General features: G+C 44.4%; 2 protein-coding genes across 4 annotated transcripts in view; one reads left to right on the top strand and one right to left on the bottom strand.

Moving 5' to 3' along the window:
• PTPN2 (protein tyrosine phosphatase non-receptor type 2) overlaps positions 1-9983 on the bottom strand; it is a 117934-nt gene extending 107951 nt beyond the window's left edge. The window contains exon 1 of the mRNA XM_056521517.1: positions 9807-9983. Within this exon, the coding sequence (XP_056377492.1) occupies positions 9807-9845 (39 nt within the window). The 5' untranslated portion in view covers positions 9846-9983. The remainder of the gene's footprint in view (positions 1-9806) is intronic.
• Positions 9984-10021: 38 nt separating this feature from the next.
• SEH1L (SEH1 like nucleoporin) overlaps positions 10022-22142 on the top strand; it is a 36092-nt gene continuing 23971 nt past the window's right edge. For 2 of the 3 annotated variants that reach the window (XM_056521522.1, XM_056521521.1), the window contains exons 1-5: positions 10022-10282; positions 13726-13776; positions 16614-16760; positions 18397-18608; positions 19798-19896. In XM_056521522.1, the coding sequence (XP_056377497.1) occupies positions 10172-10282; positions 13726-13776; positions 16614-16760; positions 18397-18608; positions 19798-19896 (620 nt within the window). In that variant the 5' untranslated portion in view covers positions 10022-10171. Of the gene's footprint in view, positions 10283-13725; positions 13777-16613; positions 16761-18396; positions 18609-19671; positions 19687-19797; positions 19897-22142 lie in introns of all 3 variants that reach the window. The other variant, XM_056521520.1, reaches the window with a different exon arrangement.

Below are 22142 nucleotides of genomic sequence, written 5' to 3'. Positions count from 1 at the left end.
CTCCCTTGCTCTGTCTACATAGGACCTCATTTATCACGGGGAGGTTTCAAGTATTCACGGGGGAAAATACAGAGCGGGGAGAGGACGTGTGTGAGGAGACTGCACTGCACGGGCTGGGGATTTCACCTCAAACCGGCTCAAGTGAGGAGGCCCAGCATGCAGACGGCGGGAAGAGTGGTTGTATATGTATGTAATGTATAATTAGGGGGGGTGTATCAGCGGCGGGTGTATGTATGATGTGTGCATATGTATGGTGTATGTGTCATGTGTATATATGAAGTGTATATGTGTATGGTGTCAGTGTATGTGTGATGTGTGTATGATTAGGGGGTGTATCAGTGGCGGGTGTATGTATGATGTGTGTATGGTGGCTGTGTGATGTGTGTATGTAATGTATGATATAGGGGCAGTGGCAGGTGTATGTATGATGTGTGTATGGTGTATGTAATGTATGATATAGGGGCAGTGGCAGGTGTATGTATGATGTGTGTATGGTGTCTGTATGTGTGATGTATGTATGTGATGTTTGATGGGGGGGCAGCGGCGGGTGTATGTATGATGTGTGCATATGTAAGGTGTATATTTATGGTGTGAGTGTGTGTGTATGGTGTATGTGTGATGTGTGTATGTAATGTATGATGGGGGGCAGCGACGGGTGTGTGTATGTATGTATGATGTGTCTGTATGATGTATGTATGTAATGTATGATATAGGGGTCAGTGGCCCGGTGTATGTATGATATGTGTATGCATGTATGTTTTGTACGGGGGCGGACTGACAAGTGCTGCTGTCAGTTGTGCTATTTAATTTTATTTATTTTTAGTGGTTTCTGGTCATCCGCACTAAATTGCACCCCCCAGAATCCCATCCCCTTCATACTCACCCGCCAACCAAGAGCCCCACGGATGCACGCAAACACGCATGAACCAAAACTACAACTCCCAGCATGTTGCACTGTAACCTAAACTGTAAAACTATAATGTGTAACATGCTGGGAGTTGTAGTTTTGGTTCGGGTCAGCTGCAGAGCCATACGCTGCATCAGGGCATGCTGGGTGTTGTAGTTACTAACTCTAATTCCCAGTATTCCTTGACACATCCTATGGCTCTGCAGCTGACACAAACCAAAACTACAACTCCCAGCAGGTTACACAATAACCTTAACTGTACTACTATACAGTGCAACATGCTGCAACACACACAGAACCATAGGCTATATCAGGGCATGCTGGGTGTTGTAGTTACTAACTCTAATTCCCAGTATTCCTTGACACAGCCTATGACTCTGCAGATGACACGAACCAAAACTACAACTCCCAGCATGTTACACAATAACCTTAACTGTACTACTATACAGTGCAACATGCTGCAACACCCACACAACCATAGGCTGCATCAGGGCATGCTGGGTGTTGTAGTCTAGTAACTAAATGCAACTTCCAGCATTTTCGGACATATAAATTAGAGTAAATAAAATGCACCACATAAACTGGAGAAGCAGAACCCCCCCCCCCCCCCCCCCAAGTAACACAGCGCTGTTCACTGTTATCCAATCAAAAGGCTCCATATATAAGTCCCTATGAAGACTGAAAAATAGTGATTAAAATATTTAAAGAAGTGCGTATATGTGTGAATAAGCCCCTTTCCTAATAAAAGTTTCGATAAAAACTACAGATCATGTCACACAAGATTGCCCTCATCGCTGTATATGGAAAAATTGGAGTTATAAGGGTCAGATGGGGGGGCTTGCCTCGGGTGTAAAAGGAGCTACAGCTCTCCTGCCACTAATAGCCTGGCATGCTGCGATCGCCGTTGCCGCTATTAAACCATTAGATCAGCGCTGTTGAAGTTGACAGCAGTGTGTAAAGGAATCTTATAACCATCCCTGGTGGTCTAGTGGGGTGGATCAGACTATTTTGGTTGAAATTATTTCATCTTTCAGGACAAGTGGATTTTCTTGAGGGACAAGTAGATTGTGTTCTGCTTTAGTCCCTTGGACAAGTATTTTTTTTTTTTTTTTTATTATTTCCACACCCCTGTACGACAAAATCAAACCTACATAAGTAGGGTATCATTTTAATTGTATGGACCTACAGAATAAAGAGAAGGTGTCATTTTTACAGAAAAATGAACTGCATAGAAACGGAAGCCCCCAAAAGTTACAAAATTGAGTTTTTTCTTCAATTTCGTCGCACAATGATTTTTTTTCCGTTTCGCCGTAGATTTTTGGGTAAAATGACTGATGTCACTGCAAAGTAGAATTGGTGGCGCAAGAAATAAGCCATCATATGGATTTTTAGGTGCAAAATTGAAAGGGTTCTGATTTTTTTAAAGTTAAAGGAAAAACCGGAAGTGCAAAAACTGAAAAACCTGTGGTCCTTAAGGGGTTAAACACCACAGATGCCGTGGTCAGTACTGACTACCACATCTATTGGGTTGACGGGTGGAGGGGGCTTCCCTTTTCCTCCATTGGTGACCCTGCTATGTGATCATGGGGTCCTAGTGTTGCAATGGCAGCAAAAGACCAGATGATGGTCTCTTGTCTGCCAAGTACAGAAGCCTGTGAGGTCCAGCCATAGGCTCAGTCTCACAGGCAAACTATCAGTGTTTACTGACAGGTATACTATACTGCAGTACAGATTTACTGCATTATAGTAAAACAGCAAAAAAAAATAAAAAATGTAAATAAATAAACTTTAAAAAAAAGCGCTAATAAAAAAACAACAAATAAAAACCTATACCTAATAGGTATCACCATGTTTTTAACGACTTGCACTATAAAACAACTTCCTGCACAATAAAGTAACAACAACAAATTACTAATTTTGGTCACCTTGCCTCCAAAAAAGTGGAACAATATTTATCGAAAGGGAGCATGTATCCCAAAAATAGTACCAATAAAAAGTAACAAATAAAAATAATAAGCCGTCACATAACAATGTCATACGAAAAAATAAAAAAAAGGTATGGTTATCAGAACACGGCAACAAAAAAAGGGGAAAAAAAGGATTTTGATGTATAAAAACAAAAGACAACATTAATTGGGTATCATCATAATTGTACCGAACTCTAAGGATACATTTTCATGTGCAAATTTTCTGTGGCAGATTTGCTCCAGAAGATTTTGCTGCCCATTGATTTCAATGGGTAGCAAAATCTGCAGCAGAAAATACACGTGTGACCCTTCCCTTACAGGTGTGACCCTACTCCTTTAACCTCTTAAGGACACATGACGTACTGGTACGTCATGAGTCTGCTCCCGTTCTATAACGCGGGGCCACGGTGTGGCCCGATGTCATAGCGGGTCTGGCCCGCCCTCTAACAACAGTCGGGATCCGTGTCTAAAGTGAAAGTAAAACCATGCCGGTTAGCTCAGGGAGCTGTTCGGGATCGCCACGGTGAAATCGCAGTATCCCGAACAGCTTACAGGACAGCAGGAGGGTCCCTACCTGCCTCCATGCTGTCCGATCGCCGAATGACTGCTCAGTGCCTGAGATCCAGCGGCAGAATCATTGATCACTGGTTTCCTATGAGAAACCAGTGATCAATGTAAAAGATCAGTGTGTGCAGTGTTATAGGTCCCTATGGGAGCTATAACATAGCAAAAAAAAAAGGGAAAAAAAGTGAAGATATTTAACCCCTTCCCTTTCCCATTAACCCCTTAAGGACCAGGCCATTTTACACCTTAAGGACCGGAGCGTTTTTTGCAATTCTGACCACTGTCACTTTAAACATTAATAACTCTGGAATGCTTTTAGTTATCATTCTGATTCTGAGATTATTTTTTCGTGACATATTCTACTTTAACTTAGTGGTAAAATGTTATGGTAATTTGCATCCTTTCTTGGTGAAAAATCCCAAAATTTGATGAAAAAAATGAAAATTTAGCATTTTTCTAACTTTGAAGCTCTCTGCTTGTAAGGAAAATGGATATTCAAAATATATTTTTTTGGGTTCACATATACAATATGTCTACTTTATGTTTGCATCATAAAATTAATGAGTTTATACTTTTGGAAGACACCAGAGGGCTTCAAAGCTCAGCAGCAATTTGGAAATTTTTCACAAAATTTTCAAACTCGCTATTTTTCATGGACCAGTTCAGGTTTGAAGTGGATTTGAAGGGTCTTCATATTAGAAATACCCCATAAATGACCCCATTATAAAAACTACACCCCCCAAAGTATTCAAAATGACATTCAATAAGTGTATTAACCCTTTAGGTGTTTCACAGGAATAGCAGAAAAGTGAAGGAGAAAATTCACAATCTTCATTTTTTACACTCGCATGTTCTTGTAGACCCAATTTTTTAATTTTTGCAATTGGTAGAAAGGAGAAAATTTTTACTTGTATTTGAAACCCAATTTCTCTCGAGTAAGCACATACCTCATATGTCTATGTTAATTGTTCAGTGGGCGCAGTAGAGGGCTCAGAAGGGAAGGAGCGACAAATGGTTTTTGGGGGGCATGTCACCTTTAGGAAGCCCCTATGGTGCCAGGACAGCAAAAAAAAAACACATGGCATACCATTTTGGAAACTAGACCCCTCGGGGAACGTAACAAGGGGTAAAGTGAACCTTAATACCCCACAGGTGATTCATGACTTTTGCATATGTAAAAAATAAAAATAAATGTTTTACTAAAATGCTTGGTTTCCCAAAAATTTTCCTTTTTTAAAAAGTGTAATAGCAGAAAATACCCCCCAAAATTTGAAGCCCAATTTCTCCCGATTCAGAAAACACCCCATATGGGGGTGAAAAGTGCTCTGCTGGCGCACTACAGGTCTCAGAAGAGAAGGAGTCACATTTGGCTTTTTGAAAGCAAATTTTGCTCTGGGGGCATGCCGCATTTAGGAAGCCCCTATGGTGCCAGAACCGCAAAAAAAAAACCACATGGCATACCATTTTGGAAACTAGACCCCTCGGGGAACGTAACAAGGGGTAATGTGAACCTTAATACCCCACAGGTGATTCACAACTTTTGCATATGTAAAAAAAAAACAACAATTTTTTTACCTAAAATGCTTGGTTTCCCAAAAATTTTACATTTTTAAAAAGGGTAATAGCAGAAAATACCCCCCAAAGTTTGTAACACAATTTCTCCCGAGTACGGCGATACCCCATATGTGGCCCTAAACTGTTGCCTTGAAATACGACAGGGCTCCAAAGTGAGAGCGCCATGCGCATTTGAGGCCTAAATTAGGGACTTGCATAGGGGTGGACATAGGGGTATTCTACGCCAGTGATTCCCAAACAGGGTGCCTCCAGCTGTTGTAAAAGTCCCAGCATGCCTGGACAGTCAGTGGCTGTCTGGTAATACTGGGAGTAGTTGTTTTGCAACAGCTGGAGGCTCCGTTTTGGAAACAGTGGTGTACCAGACATTTTTCATTTTTATTGGGGAAGGGGGCTGTGTAGGGGAATGTGTATATGTAGTGTTTTTTACTTTTTATTTAATTTTGTGTTAGTGTAGTGTTTTTAGGGTACAGTCGCACGGGCGGGGGGTTCACAGTAGTTTCTCGCTGGCAGTTTGAGCTGCGGCAGAAAATTTGCCGCAGCTCAAACTTGCAGCCGGATACTTACTGTAATCCTCCGCCCATGTGAGTGTACCCTGTACGTTCACATTGGGGGGGGGACGGGGATATCCTACTGTTGCAAAACTACAACTCCCAGCATGTAGGATCTATAAGTGCATGCTGGGAGTTGTAGTTTTGCAACAGCTGGAGGCTCCGTTTTGGAAACAGTGGCGTACCAGACGTTTTTCATTTTTATTGGGGAAGGGGGCTGTGTAGGGGTATGTGTATATGTAGTGTTTTTTACTTTTTATTTTATTTTGTGTTAGTGTAGTGTTTTTAGGGTACAGTCGCATGGGTGGGGGGTTCACAGTAGTTTCTCGCTGGCAGTTTGAGCTGCAGCAGAAAATTTGCCGCAGCTCAAACTTGCAGCCGGATACTTACTGTAATCCTCCGCCCATGTGAGTGTACCCTGTACATTCACATTGGGGGGGGGGGGGGGGGGGGGACATCCAGCTGTTGCAAAACTACAACTCCCAGCATGTACGGTCTATCAGTGCATGCTGGGAGTTGTAGTTTTGCAACAGCTGGAGACACACAGGTTGGGAAACACCGAGTTTGGCAACAAACTCAGTGTTTTGCAACCAGTGTGCCTTCAGCTGTTGCAAAAGCTACAACCCCCAGCATGTACGGACAGCAGAAGGGCATGCTGGGTGTTGTAGTTATGCAACAGCGGGAGGCATACTACTTTGGCTGGGGATGCTGGGGATTGTAGTTATGCAACAGCTGGAGACACACTGGTTTGCTACTTAACTCAGTGTGCCTTCAGCTGTTGCAAAACTACAACTCTCAGCAGTCACCGACAGCCAACGGGCATGCTGGGAGTTGTAGTTATGCAACCAGCAGATGCACCACTACAACTCCCAGCATGCACTTTAGCTGTTTGTGCAAGCTGGGAGTTGTAGTTACACAACAGCTGAAGGTACACTTTTCCATAGAAAGAATGTGCCTCCAGCTGTTGCAAAACCATAAGTCCCAGCATGCCCATAAGGGAATGCTGGGAGTTGTGGTGGTCTGCCTCCTCCTGTTGCATAACTACAGCTCCCAGCATGCCCTTTTTGCATGCTGGGAGCTGTTGCTAAGCAACAGCAGGAGGCTGTCACTCACCTCCTGCTGCTGCTGATCGACGCTGCAGGTCAGTCCCGCCGCCGCCGCCGTCGTCGCTCCTGGGGCCCCGATCCCAACATGAACGCCGGGGATCGGGGTCCCCAGCACCCGGTGTCGTCTTCCCGCACCCGTCCTCCGGAAGAGGGGCGGAGCGGGTGCGGGAGTGACACCCGCAGCAGGCGCCCTGATTGGTCGGCCGGGAATCCGGCCGACGAATCAGGGCGATCGTGAGGTGGCACCAGTGCCACCTCACCCCTGCAGGCTCTGGCTGTTCGGGGCCGTCACCGGAGACCCGATTGACCCGGAATCGCCGCAGATCACTGGACTGAATTGTCCAGCGATCTGCGGCCATCGCCGACATGGGGGGCATAATGACCCCCCTGGGCGATATGCCGCGATGCCTGCTGAACGATTTCAGCAGGCATCGGGCACCGGCTCCCCTCCGGCTAGCGGCGGGGGGCCGGGAATGGACAGGACGTACTCCTACGTCCTCGGTCTTTAAGGACTCGGAAACGGGGGCGTAGGAGTACGTCCATTGTCCTTAACCCCTTAAGGACTCAGGGTTTTTCCGTTTTTGCACTTTCGTTTTTTCCTCCTTACCTTTTAAAAATCATAACCCTTTCAATTTTCCACCTAAAAATCCATATTATGGCTTATTTTTTGCATCGCCAATTCTACTTTGCAGTGACATTAGTCATTTTACCCAAAAATGCACGGCGAAACGGGAAAAAAAATCATTGTGCGACAAAATCGAAAAAAACCGCCATTTTGTAACTTTTGGGGGCTTCCGTTTCTACGCAGTGCATATTTCGGTAAAAATTACACATTATCATTATTCTGTAGGTCCATACGGTTAAAATGATACCCTACTTATATAGGTTTGATTTTGTTGCACTTCTGGAAAAAATTATAACTACATGCAGGAAAATTTATACGTTTAAAAATGTCATCTTCTGACCCCTATAACTGTTTTATTTTTGCACGTACAGGGCGGTATGAGGACTCATTTTTTGCGACGTGATCTGAAGTTTTTATCGGTATGATTTTAGTTTTGTTCGGACTTTTTGATCACTTTTTAATGTTATAAAAAGTGACCAAAATACGCTTTTTTGGACTTTGGAATTTTTTTGCGCGTACGCCATTGACCGTACGGCTTAATTAATGATATATTTTTATAGTTCGGACATTTACGCATGCGGCGATACCACATATGTTTGTTTATTTATTTTTTTACACTGTTTTATTTTTTTTATGGGAAAAGGGGGGTGATTCAAACTTTTATTAGGGAAGGGGTTAAATGACCTTTATTAACACTTTTTTTTTGCAGTGTTATAGGTCCCATAGGGACCTATAACACTGCACACACTGATCTCTCATCCTGATCACAGGCGTGTATTAACACGCCTGTGATCAGCATTATCGGCGCTTGACTGCTCCTGCCTGGATCTCAGGCACAGAGCAGTCATTCGTCGATCGGACACCGAGGAGGCAGGTAAGAGCCCTCCCGGTGTCCGATCAGCTGTTCGGGACGCCGCGATTTCACCGCGGCGGTCCAGAACAGCCCGACTGAGCAGCCGGGATACTTTCAGTTTCACTTTAGAAGCGGCGGTCAACTTTGACCGCTGCTTCTAAAGGGTTAATACTGCACATCGCCGCGATCGGCGATGTGTGGTATTAGCCGCGGGTCCCGGCCGTTGATTAGCACCGGGACCGACGCGATATGATGCGGAATCGCGGCGCGATCCCGCTTCATATCGCGGGAGCCGGCGCAGGACGTAAATATACATCCTGCGTCGTTAAGGGGTTAAAAACAAAAAAAAGTTTAAATAAAAATAAACATTTGTGGTATCGCTACGTCCGGAAATGTCCGAATTATAAAAATATATCATTAATTAAACCGCTCGGTCAATGGCGTACGCGCAAAAAAATTCCAAAGTCCAAAATAGTGCATTTTTGGTCACTTTTTATACCATGAAAAAATGAATCAAAAGCGATCAATAAGTCCTACCAATGCAAAAATGGTACCAATAAAACTTCAGATCACTGCGCAAAAAATGAGTCCTCATACTGCCCCATACACGGAAAAATAAAAAAGTTATAGGGGTCAGAAGATGACCATTTTAAACGTATAAATTTTCCTGCATGTAGTTATGATTTTTTCCAGAAGTGCGACAAAATCAAACCTATATAAGTAGGGTATCATTTTAATCGTATGGACCTACAGAATAATGATAAGGTGTCATTTTACCGAAAAATTTACTGTGTAGAAACGGAAGCCCCCAAAAGTTACAAAATTGTGCTTTTTTTTTTCAATTTTGTCTCACAATTATTTTTTTTTTCCTTTGGCCGTAGATTTTTGGGTAAAATGACTGATGTCATTATAAAATAGAATTGGTGGCGCAAAAAATAAGCCATCATATGGATTTTTAGGTGCAAAATTGAAAGGGTTATGATTTTTTAAAGGTAAGGAGGAAAAAACGAAAGTGCAAAAAAGGAGAAACCCCGGGTCCTTAAAGGACATCTGCAGCGTTACAAACACTTATCCCTTATCCTCAAGATAGGGGATAAGTGTTTGATCGCGGGGGGTCCGAACGCTGGGGCCCCCGGCGATCTCCTGTACGGGGCAGCGGCTGCATGACGTTGCGGCCGGCACGCCTCCTCCATACATCTCTATGGGAGAGACGGGGAGGCAGCATTCGTGCCTCCCCGCATCCCCCATAGAACTGTATGGGGACAGGGAGGAGATGAGGCGTCACCGTCGACCTAGTGCTCACCATGAGCGCTTATGGCGGCACCCAGCAGTCGGACCCCCGCGATCAAGCGCTTATGGCGGCGCCCAGCAGGCGGCGCCCCCCGCGATTAAACACTTATCCCCTATCCTGTGGATAGGGGATAAGTGTAATGCTGCTGCAGTTGTCCTTTAAGGGGTTAAAATTCTTTTTTGTTGTTGCCCATAACAACCAATCACAACTCAGCTTTCATTTTACCATGATATTATGAAAAAAGAAAGTAGAGCTGTGATTGGTTGCTTTAGGCAACAAATAGAATCTTACGATAAGACAGCTTGATAAATCTCCTCCACAGTGCCCACGGAAAGTGGTAATCACAGGCACATACAGAGCCCAACAGTACCAGAGTGCCATCCTCTGCCCAGTCACCCAGTGCCCACATATAGCCATAGCATCATCTCAGTCCAGAAAACATAAAGCTTCGCCTTCCCAGTAGACTGTGCTGTGGTCTCACACAACACATATACAGCCTCGTCTCAGCTACAAGCATGCGCCTTCTTTCAGTTTGTTTTCATGAAACCGTAACACGTGACCCGATCCTAAGATCACGTGACCAGCACGCTGCCTCGTAGATGGCAGATACGTAGAGGGCGGCTAGATTGGCACATGCGCAGTTACTAGTTTGGTGAAGTGGCCATAGAGCGTGAGTTCCATGTTGTCAGCGTCCGGTACCGAATCCTCCTGAAGTGACACTCAGCAGCGATCAGCATGTTTGTGGCCCGGAGTATCTCGGCAGATCATAGAGATCTCATCCATGATGTCTCATTCGATTTTCATGGCAGGAGAATGGCGACTTGTTCCAGTGATCAAAGCGTGAAAGTGAGTGAGGGCGGAGGGGACACGGTCACATCTCCATGTATACAGATATACATAACACACATACTTTGTTATAGTGGTCTCCAACCTGCGGACCTCCAGATGTTGCAAAACTACAACTCCCAGCATGCCCGGACAGCCAACGGCTGTCCGGGCATGCTGGGAGTTGTAGTTTTGCAACATCTGGAGGTCCGCAGGTTGAAGACCACTATAGTGCACTGCCTATGGTGAGACATTCCTGGCAGTATGGTCAGGTGGGAGACATGTGACAGTGCAGCAGATCACCCTGTGGCCTGTGGGGTGGTCTGACCCCCAATGAGGCGGGAGAAGATATTTGCTATCTCCATCCTGCACCATTAGAAGTCTATGGGGCTGATAGAAGAAGCTGGAAAGAGAATTCCGCAGAGTGAATCCCTTAAAGGAGTAATCCAGTACATTGATCCCTCAACATACAATAATTTCAACATACAGTGGTCTATTCTGGACCATTGTAAGTTGAAACCAGACTCAACATACAATGCTACAGACAGTCCAGATCTGTGAAACGTGTCAATGGCTGGAAGAACTGACCAATCAGAATGGGCATTTCACTGGTAAAACCCTTGTATTACTGAAGCGCATGCACTGACTGATGTCTGGTAGCGCCCCCTACAGTACAGGGAGGCATTACATGTTCTGTATACTTTACCTGTACCAGGGTTAGCTGCTCCTTTGGACACAATGTGAGGGCGGCTCCATGTCACTTTTTTAGGACATTGCCTGTACTGTACAGGACCCAGATGAAGCTCCTGTCCTCTACATAGACCAGTGTTTCCCAAGCAGGGTGCCCCCAGCTGTTGCAAAACTACAACCCCCAGCATGCCCGGACAGCCAATAAGTTATACGCCGATAAGCCACTGCAGTTCAATGATTTAAAGCGGGCGCTTTAAATCAATGAACTGCAGCGGCTTTTTCAGGTGCAGAGACCGCCAGCGCTGCCGGCTTCTCTGCCCCTGCCTGTCCTGGGGTCCCTGCTGCCGCCCCTTCTCTCCACCTGTCTATCGGCACCGCTGCCCCTTCTCTCCCCCTGGCTATCGGCGCCGCTGCCCCATTGCCGGCGCCGATAGCCAGGGGGAGAGAAGGGGCAGAGGCACCCATTGCTGGCGCCGCTGCCCTGTTGCCTCCCCCATCCCCGGTTGTATAATTACCTGTTGCCGGGGTCGGGTCCGCGCTGCTTCAGGCCTCCGGTGTGCGTCCCCTGCGTCGTTGCTATGCGCTGCGCAATGACAAGTGACGTTGTATAATTACCATCCCTGGTAATTATACAACCAGGGATGGGGGGGGCAACGGGGCAGAGGTGCCGGCAATGGGTTTCGCTGCCCCTTCTCTCCCCTTGTCTGTCGGCACCGGCAATTGGGCAGTGACACCGACAGCCAGGGGGAGAGAAGGGGCAGCGGCGCTGATAGCCAGGGGGAGAGAAGCAGCGGCAGCAAGGCTCTAGACCCCAGGAAAGGCAGGGGGAGAGAAGCAGCGGCAGCGAAGGCCTCTCTCCCCCTGCCTCTCCTGGGGGCTTCTGCAGGGTAAGAGAGTGTATCTGGGTATACACACGCACCCTCATTTTACCAAGGATATTTGGGTAAAAAACTTTTTTTACCCAAATATCCTTGGTAAAATGAGGGTGCGTGTTATAGGCCGGTGCGTGGTATACCCCGATAAATACGGTACATTTTTCCTCTACTGATTCCATATTTTCAAAAAGAGGGTTAGGCTAAGTTTCCACTTGGTTTTTTTTCTGGCAGTTTTTGGAATACTGCCACTGCAGTTTTTGAGCCAAAGCCAGAAGTGTATTCAAAAGGAATAGGACATATAAAGGAAGGACTTACACCTCTCCTCCCTTATGGATCCACTTCTGACTTTGGCTCAGAAACTGCCTGGAAAAAAAAGTGGAAACAGCCTTAAAGGGGTACTCCACCTCTAGACATCTTATCCCCTATACAAAGGATAGGGGATAAGATGTCTGATCGCGGGGGACCCACCGCTGTGGACTCCCGGAATATAGCATGCGGCACCCACCTGTTTCTGCTCCGGAAGTGCTGGAGGGTCTGGGTCCTGACCATGGGGACAGAAGTTAGTGATGTCACGACTCCGCCCCCCATGTGACGTCACGCCCCGTCCCCTCAATGCAAGTCTATGGGAGGGGTGTGATGGGGGGGGCAGAGTTGTGACATCACGGACTTCCGTTCCCGTGGTCAGGACCCAGACCCTCCAGCGCTTCCGGAGCAGAAACAGGTGGGTGCCGCATGCTATATTGCGGGGGTCCCCAGCGGCGGGACCCCCGCGATCAGACGTCTTATCCCCTATCCTTTTGGATAGGGGATAAGATGTCTAGGGGTGGAGTACCCCTTTAAGACTTATTTATGTGCTCAATTTAATGGGGTAAAAAACACATACTTGCATTCCTCATACCCAGAGTCAGTCCCCTTGCACATGGCTTGCTGTGTTTGGGGTCGGTGCACGCAAACATCGGTGTCCCACCTAAGCCACTGTAGTACATGGTGGTTCAGCCTAATCTTGCACTTCTTGCTCGTACATTCTCATTATGGCACCCATTATGAACCTGCCAAACTTATGTCAGTATGTACAGATCAGTGTATAGGTAATCCTCTAGCTAGCCTTGAAGTACTGCGTGGTCAGTGGCCCCGGGATTTTGTCTATTTCAATATATCTGTAGAAAGCAATGGTCAGTCAGAAATCAAGTCTAGATGATCAGTTTTATTTCAAGACATCTTTCACATGTGCCAAATGGGACTATTTTATTGTCATGTGACCATTTACTGCTTAGCAAAGCTGCACACGTTTAACTCAATATTATCATTGATTTGTAATGCGTTATGTAGCCATGATGTATACTTACTTTTCATTGTGACCAATGGCAGACTTGTACCACTGTAGAGCTACAGAGGGACATTCATCAGAGATATACTTATGGGAATATTTCTAAAATTATACCTCCTACTTCTAGACCAGGTGCAGGATGGACAGTGCATAAAACTACTAATAAAGGGGAACATAAATGGCTGAACCTGGGGGACTTTATAAGGCCCTTTTCACTACGGCCGTCGAAAATAGCGGGAGAAAAAATACATCTTGCACAGTCTTTTTCTCCCGCTGAAAAACAGCAGCGCCCGACAGCTTGACTATTATGGGGGCTGAAAAGTAGGAGGCAAAAGAGTGGTAGCAAAGGGAATGACACAACCATAGCGCTTCAGTTTGTGTAGGTCCCAGTGGTTGGACTTTTACGGTATTGCTTTATCAGTAAATAGATGATTAATGATTTCTAATACACCTTTTATACATGGGCTGTAAGGTGGTAGCATATTCCTGGTAAGACGTGAGAAGTATAAAAGGTTGCGCTAATATATAGTTCAGTTTAATTGGAACATCAATTTGTATTGCATTCATTGCAGGTATGGGACAAAAGTGAAAATGGTGACTGGCATTGTACTGCGAGTTGGAAGGTAAGATGTCTTTTAGTTTTCTGTTACTTTGTGTGTGTGTGTGTGTGTGTGTGTGTATATGTATATATATATATATATATATATATATATATATATATATCCACAGCAATGGTGCAGCACTCCAATATGGCAAAAAAGTGCATTTATTCTCTCATGTCAAAATACAAATAGCAACTTTTCAGCTCCTCATGGAGCCTTTTTCAAGCATGCAGCACTTGTAGTTACTCATGAGAGAATAAATTCACTTTTTTTGTCATACTGGAGTGCTGCACCATTGCTGTGGATGTCTAAAGGACTGAGATCAGTCTGGGGTGCTGGCCATACATTTGAACAGTGAAGTAGTGCCGCATTTACTTGGAGTGTGTGTGTGTGTGTATATATCTATATCTATATCTAATATATCTATCCGTAGCACACTAGTCCATTTAAAGGTGAAAAAATGTATTCAGGTTGTGAATGTCACACAGCGACGTTTCAACTAGCTCCCCTGGTCTTTCTCAAGCTCAATACAAGTGATAACTACACAGGGTGTCAATTACATTTCCAATTATTGAAAACAGTGTTACATCAATAATCTCCACAGCAAAATTCATAAAGTGCATTAAAAAAATACATCATATTGATAAACATCACGTGAATAGAAATCCCCTAATAAGGTTCTGATTAGTTATTCAGAACATATCTGCACATGTACTAAAATCTATTAAAAACATAAACATACAGGCGATAGGGGAGTTATCACTCACCGCTATAATTGAGATGGTTAGCGTGGGTAAACATTAACAGCGTATTTGCGCCGTAAGTGCGATGTGTCATAATGGAAGCCTGGGAGTATGTAATTGAGGTGTAGTCATGGAAACAAAGTACTCTGCATTCCAATGAGCGGTAACCGGAAGTTGTACTGGGTGCCCGGCTCCGGCCGCATCATTTCCGCGCAGCCAGCGTCCATATTACCATGGAAACACCCTATCTCTCCATCGTGTGTCATCTTAAATAAGGGCAACAAACAGGGCAAAATAAACAAATGAAATAACAAAGGAAAATAAATAACTTGGATTTCAAGGTCTCAGGTTCTAATTTCACTCATTCTCATACCCCATATGTTTATCTTCGGTGTTATTTGGGCATCAGGGTCAGGCACAATGAATACTGTTTTATTATTATTATTTTATATAGTTGTATACAAGTTTTACATTTTTTCCCCACAGGATAGGGGTGGCACATTTAGAATTGTTAACAATACTATTATTGCTCTTGATCATTCTCTATTTTTGCCCTTGCTCCTTCTTATGGATTATAACAGTGGTCTCCAAGCTGTGAACCTCCAGATGTTGAAAAGCTACAGCTCCCAGCATTCCTTGACAGCTGTTGGCTATCCAGGCAAGTTGGGTGTTGTAATTTAGCAACAACAAGAGACCACTGGATTGTAAGAATGGCACTATGACAAAGGTGCAGTGTGATGGCAAAGCGTAAATAAAGTCATTAATTTGAGCAATATCTGTGACACATTAATTTAAGAGGTATTGTGGGATTTTTTTTATTTGACTATGCTACAGGTGCTGTAAAGTTAGTGCAGTTCATAACATAGTGTCTGTACCTGTGTTTAATGGCTGGACATTCAATTCTTATGTGATTTTTGCCCCGATGTTCATTTTTAGCTGCATTCAAAATGTGTGTGTGGTCTCTAGCTTTTCTCAGATTGCAGTGTGGCCCAAGACATTACAACCCTAGTCAGGTGTTGAAAGGGAGCATGGCATTGATTCAGAAGGTGGAGCGACAGCTTGGTGGGGGGATATCATTCTCCACAGGGCTGCAGGGAATTGTATTTTCATGAACAGCATGCATGGAAGAAAGCCTAGCTGTGCTGCAATGGGTGGGGTTACTGTGTGGGAGGGAGAAAAGTGACCTCACGCGTACAAACAAGGGATCCTGGAATTTGTAGTTGAAGGGAGGGAACTCCAACAAGAAAAAGCCATTTCCCAAAAAAGAAAGCAGCAGCATTATGGTGGACTCACAACACATCCATTTAGCCCCAAGACAAGTACAGATCCTTTCTAAGCATGTCCATTACTGTCTGGCCAGTAAGTAAAGTCACCTCATGTTATAAAATATTACATTACTCATGTTTAATACAGAACGGGCAAAGGATGAACACCACTTTTTTTTTTTTTTTTTTTTTTAAATGTCTAGACTATTACAACTTCCATAGACATTAATAAAGACACAAGATAAGGTTTATTTGTTGCTTGACTCCTGGGGTTATTCAATCATTGGACATAAACTTTTATAAATGTCAACCAAGCACCCATTGATAAATCAGCCCCAATGTGTTTAAAGTGTACCTGTCGTTAACAAAACATTTTGATATAATGTAGGTAATACCATTATATGTATATTTGTAATATACATTGGTTAAAAAATGTGTGTATTTTTGGGTGAAAAAATGGTGTCCCTGCAGCTATTGCCTGTGTGTCTCTGTGAGGAGTCCAAATACAGGAAGTGAGGGCAGGATAAGCAGGGCTCTGTGCACCGAGGCCACGCAGGGCTCTGTTGACTCACGATTTTTCAACCATCCTGCAGTGTGAGGCGAGGACATGTTACAGAGCCTCACAGCACAGAGCCCTGCTTCTCTACCCACACTTCCTGTATTTGGTCTCCTCACAGAGACACACAGGCAATAGCTGCAGGGACAAAAATATACACCCACATATTTTAACCAATGTATATATTACAAATATAAATCTAATGTTTTTTTCTTCATTGTAGAAAAAAAGTTTATGACAGGTACACTTTAACCTGTCCATATAGTAATTCTGCTTTTTTGTGCCCCTGATCAGACACACAGTGGGTCGGTATGGCGTGTAACGTGGGCTCATCCAGAGTTTGGACAGGTGCTGGCTTCATGTTCATTTGACAGGACGGCTGCAGTGTGGGAAGAAATAGTAGGAGAATCAAATGACAAACCTAGAGGACAAAGTCATTGGGTAAGACATCATGTGTTTTAATTTGATACTTACACGGATAATACATAGTAACATAGTTTGTAAATAAACAAATGTATTTAACACCATGGACCTGGTAGAATTACAGAACTAACACAGTTTATTAAAGTGGATGCTCACTCTTAGAACTACTTGAGATGAGCGTAATAGGGATTATAGTCTCAGCCCAACCACTATGGACCTGATCTGCAAGGGATATATATATATATATATAATGCTTTTAGTCTAGTTGCCAGAACGTGCCGGGAGAAGTGAACATCAATTCTCTATCTGTACTTTGTTGTATTAATTTTGTTAAGCAGTAAACCCTTTCACATTTTTTTTTTTTTTTTTTTATATTTTCATAAATTATAAACTGAGATTTTATTATTATTATTATTATTATTATTATTTCCTATCTCCTAGAATAGGTGCCCCTGTTGTCTATAAGCTGTGTCTGGTTTCCGAGCTGTGCCCTAGTCCCTTGACTAATCTATAGAAACGATGTTCTATTACATTAGGAAAAGCATCCCTTTTGTTATCTCATACATCCCCTTATCTTTAGGAGCTTTGTAAAAATAGTTGTTTTATTGTAGGGCTGGGCGGTATGACCAAATGTGTGTATCACGGTATTTTTTAAACTTTTGGCGGTTCCACTGTATATAACGGTATTTCCTAGCCCCCCCCCCCCCCCAATATTAATTATCAGCCCACATCCCCATCGGGGTAAATACTCAAATGTCACCGGCAAGCGCTGCCCTCCTCGTCCTGTTTGTGGCGGCCGCTGGGGCTGGCACTCTATACTGTGCGGTATCCCTATACCCGGGCTGCAAAAGGCAAACAAAATAAACTTTAACGCACCTACGTCGGCCTTACGCTGGGGACGGGAATGTCGGACAGCCTTCAGCCTATCACCAGCCGCAGCAATGTTCCTCCTCGGCTGGTGATAGGTTGAGCCCACTGTCATGTAAGGAGCCGGCTCCTTACATTACAGTGGGCTCAACCTATCACCGGCCGTGGCGGAACATCGCTGCGGCTGGTGATAGGCTGATGGCTGTCCGACGTTCCCGTCTCCAGGAAACAAGTGAGGCCGGTACCGGACCAACGGGAGGTGAGTTTATTTAGTTTTTTGCAGCCCGGGCATAGGGATACCACACAGTATAGAGCAGTGGTCTCCAACCTGCGGACCTCCAGATGTTGCAAAACTACAACTCCCAGCATGCCCTGACAGCCAACGGCTGTTCGGGCATGCAGGGAGTTGTAGTTCTGCAACATCTGGAGGTCTGCAGGTTGGAGACCACTGGTATAGAGTGTCAGCGCCGGCGGCCGCAACAAGCAGGACGAGGAGGGCAGCGCATGCGGGTGAAATGTGAGTAGTACCCTGATGGGGACAGCGCTGGGTTGGGCTTATAATTAATTGGGGGGGGGGGGGCAGAACAGTGCTCGCAGGTCACATAGGATTAGTTCCCCGATGTGGGGACGGCACAGCGCTGGGCTGATAATTAATTCATTCCCAAGGGGGAGGGGCCAAACCGGTATTGCGGTATGGGAAAAATTCATATCGTGCAGCACAAAAATTTCGGTATGAACCGGTATACCACCCAGCCCTATTTTATTGATTTGAATTGTGCATTCTTAGGTCAAAAGAACAACCCTTGTGGACAGCAGGACGTCGGTAACTGATGTCAAATTTGCCCCCAAGCATATTGGTTTAATGTTGGCCACCTGCTCTGCAGACGGTGTGGTGAGAATTTATGAAGCTCCAGATGTCATGAACCTTAGCCAGTGGTCTCTGCAGCATGAAATATCTTGTAAACTGAGCTGTAGCTGTATTTCTTGGAATCCATCAAGGTTGGTATCTTTACTGTAATTGAAGCCTTCTGGCTAAGTGCCTATTGAGACACACGGCATTGGCTATCCGCTGTCCAGGAGTCTCTGCCAAAAATGTATAAACACATATGCTGCACTTAATTTTTCAGATGTAATATCCACAGGTTTCTCACCCTGGTCGCAACACAAAACCAACCTGATGTAAGACCCATACTGAGTGCACTAACCTATGGTACCATAGATTTCCTAGATTGTTCCACAGCATGCGAAGTCCATGATGGTGTCAACAACATGCCCATAGGGAAGACAAAACTCCAGCACAGAGTTGTTAATCTGTGTGCCCATAGAACCCATAAAAATGTTGGCAGCCATATAGAAGTAAACAAAAGATAAACATTTATATCAATTATGAGGTCAGATGTCTTTGCAACTTGAAGACGCATTTTCTCCTCCAGGATTTTCAAACTCTGCACAGTGGATTCTGGTTTAAGATCAGCAATTTTCAGTGATGTGTAGTCTGTGTGAACATACCCTTAAAGGGGTACTACACTGGAAAACATATATATATATATATATTTTTTTAAATCAACTGGTGCCAGATAGTTAAACAGATTTGTAAATTACTTCTATTTAAAAATCGTAATCCTTCCAGTACTTAATCAGCTGCTGTATACTACAGAGGAAGTTCTTTTCTTTTGGAATTTCCCTTCTGTGTTGACATCTCTGTCCCTTTTTAGGAACTGTCCAGAGTAGGAGAAAATCCCCATAGCAAACCTATCCTGCTCTGGACAGAGATATCAGCATAGAGCACTGTGGTCAGACAGAAAGGAAATAAAAAAAAAAATAATAACTTCACGTGGAGCATACGGCAGCTGATAGGTACTGGAAGGATTAAGATTTTTAAATTGAAGTAATTTACAAATCTGTTTAACTTCCTGGCACCGGTTGATTTCAAAAATAATGTTTTCCAGGGGAGTATCCCTTTAATACCCAGGCTTGGTCCATTCAAAGGCTGAGACTGCAGTTAATTTTTGTACGTGTCGAAGTACAATAAAAATTGTTTTTCTTTTATTGTGCTGCACAGGAACCTGTTGGATAAGTATGTGTATGCTTTAATAAATATGTAAAGGGACAGGAATTTGACATTTTTGTTGATGAGAAAATTGACAATATATCCAAATTTTTTAACATGTTTTTCTTCTATATTTAGCTCACGTGCTCATTCTCCAACTATAGCTGTGGGAAGTGATGACAGCAGCCCTAATATAATGGGAAAAGTTCAGATCTATGAGTACAACGAGAACACAAGGTATATCTCATGTAGAATGGGAAACATAAGAGTAGCATATTCTTCAATGAAAAAAAAAGTAACCTGTAACTTTATACCTTTTTTATTTTAAAGCTGTAAATACCATATATACTCGAGTATAAGCCGAGTTATTCAGCATGATTTTCCGTGCTGAAAACTCCTCCCCTGGGCTTATACTCAAGTAAACTCTCCACCTGTCAATCCCTTCTCAGTGGTTTTCAACCTGCGGATCTCCGGGCCGGCCTCGGACTAGTGACGTTGCCTTGACGATGACGCACAGGGACGTCCGTGCGCAGCAGATGTACCTGCGCATGAACGTCCCTGTGCGTCATCGTCAACGTCACTAGTCCGGGGGCGTCCCGGAGTGGAGAAGAGGGCCTCCCGGTGAAAATAAACAGCCCAGAATGACTAACCCTCGCCACCGGATGGTCCCTGCAGCATAGATGGCCCGGACCAGCTCACCCTTCCTACCCACCGAGGGGAGGTGAGTAGAAAACTAAAGGGGGGGGGGGGGGGGGGGTCTGGATGATGACTAAGGCGCCGCAGTGGTATTCAACCTGCGGACCTCCAGATGTTTTCAAAACTACAACTCCCGGCATGCCTGGACAGCCGATGGCTGTCCGGGCATGCTGGGAGTTGTAGTTTTGCAACATCTGGAGGTCTGCAGGTTGAAGGTCACTGAAAGGGATTGACAGGCGGTGATGATGAAGGGGGGGGAATGATGTATGATAAAAATCATGTCATACAATGTAGAACCTTCTAAATCAATAAGATTTGCAAGAAAGCCAAAGATGAAAAGAGAATGCTTGCAAGTGTTAATGTTAACCCCATGATTTAACGTAGTTACATTTTACATCTGTGTGTTTGTCAGTTGACGGCAGGATCGGACTCTCCCACTGACAGCTTGCTCTTTACAGTGACACAGGACTGAATAAAATCAGTTCCCTGTTACTGAAAACCCATGGGCACAGCTCCTTGTTCTCTCAAATGTATCAGCTCTGTTTTTGCATTCAAACAGTGGCTGGAGAAGCCCATGATGACACTAATGACATCACAGGGCTTCCCTTAGCAGCATTGTATGAAGATCAATTTGAAATGTCCTGGATCACACAGACCTGTTTTACAGAGGTGTAAGGTGCTCATGCATTAACATGTCACGCAAGATGTACATTGCCCAAATAATCAGCCCTGGCCACCAATTTTAGTTTCTTCTTTCACATCAATATCAACTTTTGCACTTGAGTCTAAGTGAGGGCAATACATTTAAAGCTAAAATAGGGCCTTTATTATTGGCTCCATAGCGACTTGTGAAGCATGGGAGAACTAGAAGATTAACCTCTTAACGACGCAGGACGTAAATGTACGTCCTGGTGCGGAGGTACTTCACTCACCAGAACGTACATTTACGGTCCTGTACATGACCGCGAGCATTGGAGCAGTGCTCGCGTCATGCACTGCAGCTCCTGGCTGCTATCAGCAGCCGGGGACCCGCCGGTAATGGCGTACATCAGCGATAACGCTGATGTCCATCAGATTCCGTGATCAATACAGATTATGGCATCTTTGGCAATCCGCATGTTTAAATGGATGATCGGATTGCCCGTGGTGCTGCCGCAAGGATCTGGTCTTCTAAAATGGCAGCCGGAGGTCCCCTCGCCTGCCTCCGGCCGTCTCCAGGGGTCTTCTGCTCTGGTTTGAGATCGAGCAGACCAGAGCAGAAGATTGCCGATAATACTGATCAGTGTTATGCCCTATGCCAGTGTTTCCCAACCAGGATGCCTCCAGATGTTGCAAAACTACAACTCCCAGCATGCCTGGACAGCCTTTGGCTTTCTAGAAGTTGTAGTTTTGCAACACCTGGAGGCATCCTGGTTGGGAAACACTGCCCTATGCATAGCACTGAACAGTATTAGCAATCAAATGATTGCTATAGATAGTCCCCTATGGGGCATAAAAAGTGTAAGAGAAAAAGGTTAAAAAAAAAATAATAAATATGAAAATAATCCCGTTTTACCCCCAAAAAGCGTAGTAAAAATGTAATAAACACATTTGGTATCGCCGCGTGTGCAAATGTTCAAACTATCAAATTATAATGTTAATGATCCCTTACGGTGAACGGCATAAACGTAAATAATAATAGTCCTAAATTGCTGCTTTTTTAAAAACATTTTATTAATAAGTGATTTAAAAGTGTCATATACGCAAATGTGGTGTCGCTAAAAATTGCAGATCACGGCGCAAAAAAT

The sequence above is a fragment of the Hyla sarda genome, chromosome 5, assembly GCF_029499605.1.
Source record: "Hyla sarda isolate aHylSar1 chromosome 5, aHylSar1.hap1, whole genome shotgun sequence".
NCBI classification, from domain to species: domain Eukaryota; kingdom Metazoa; phylum Chordata; class Amphibia; order Anura; family Hylidae; genus Hyla; species Hyla sarda.
Note: the sequence above shows the minus strand (reverse complement) of the source record. Positions and strands in the feature narration are given on the sequence as shown.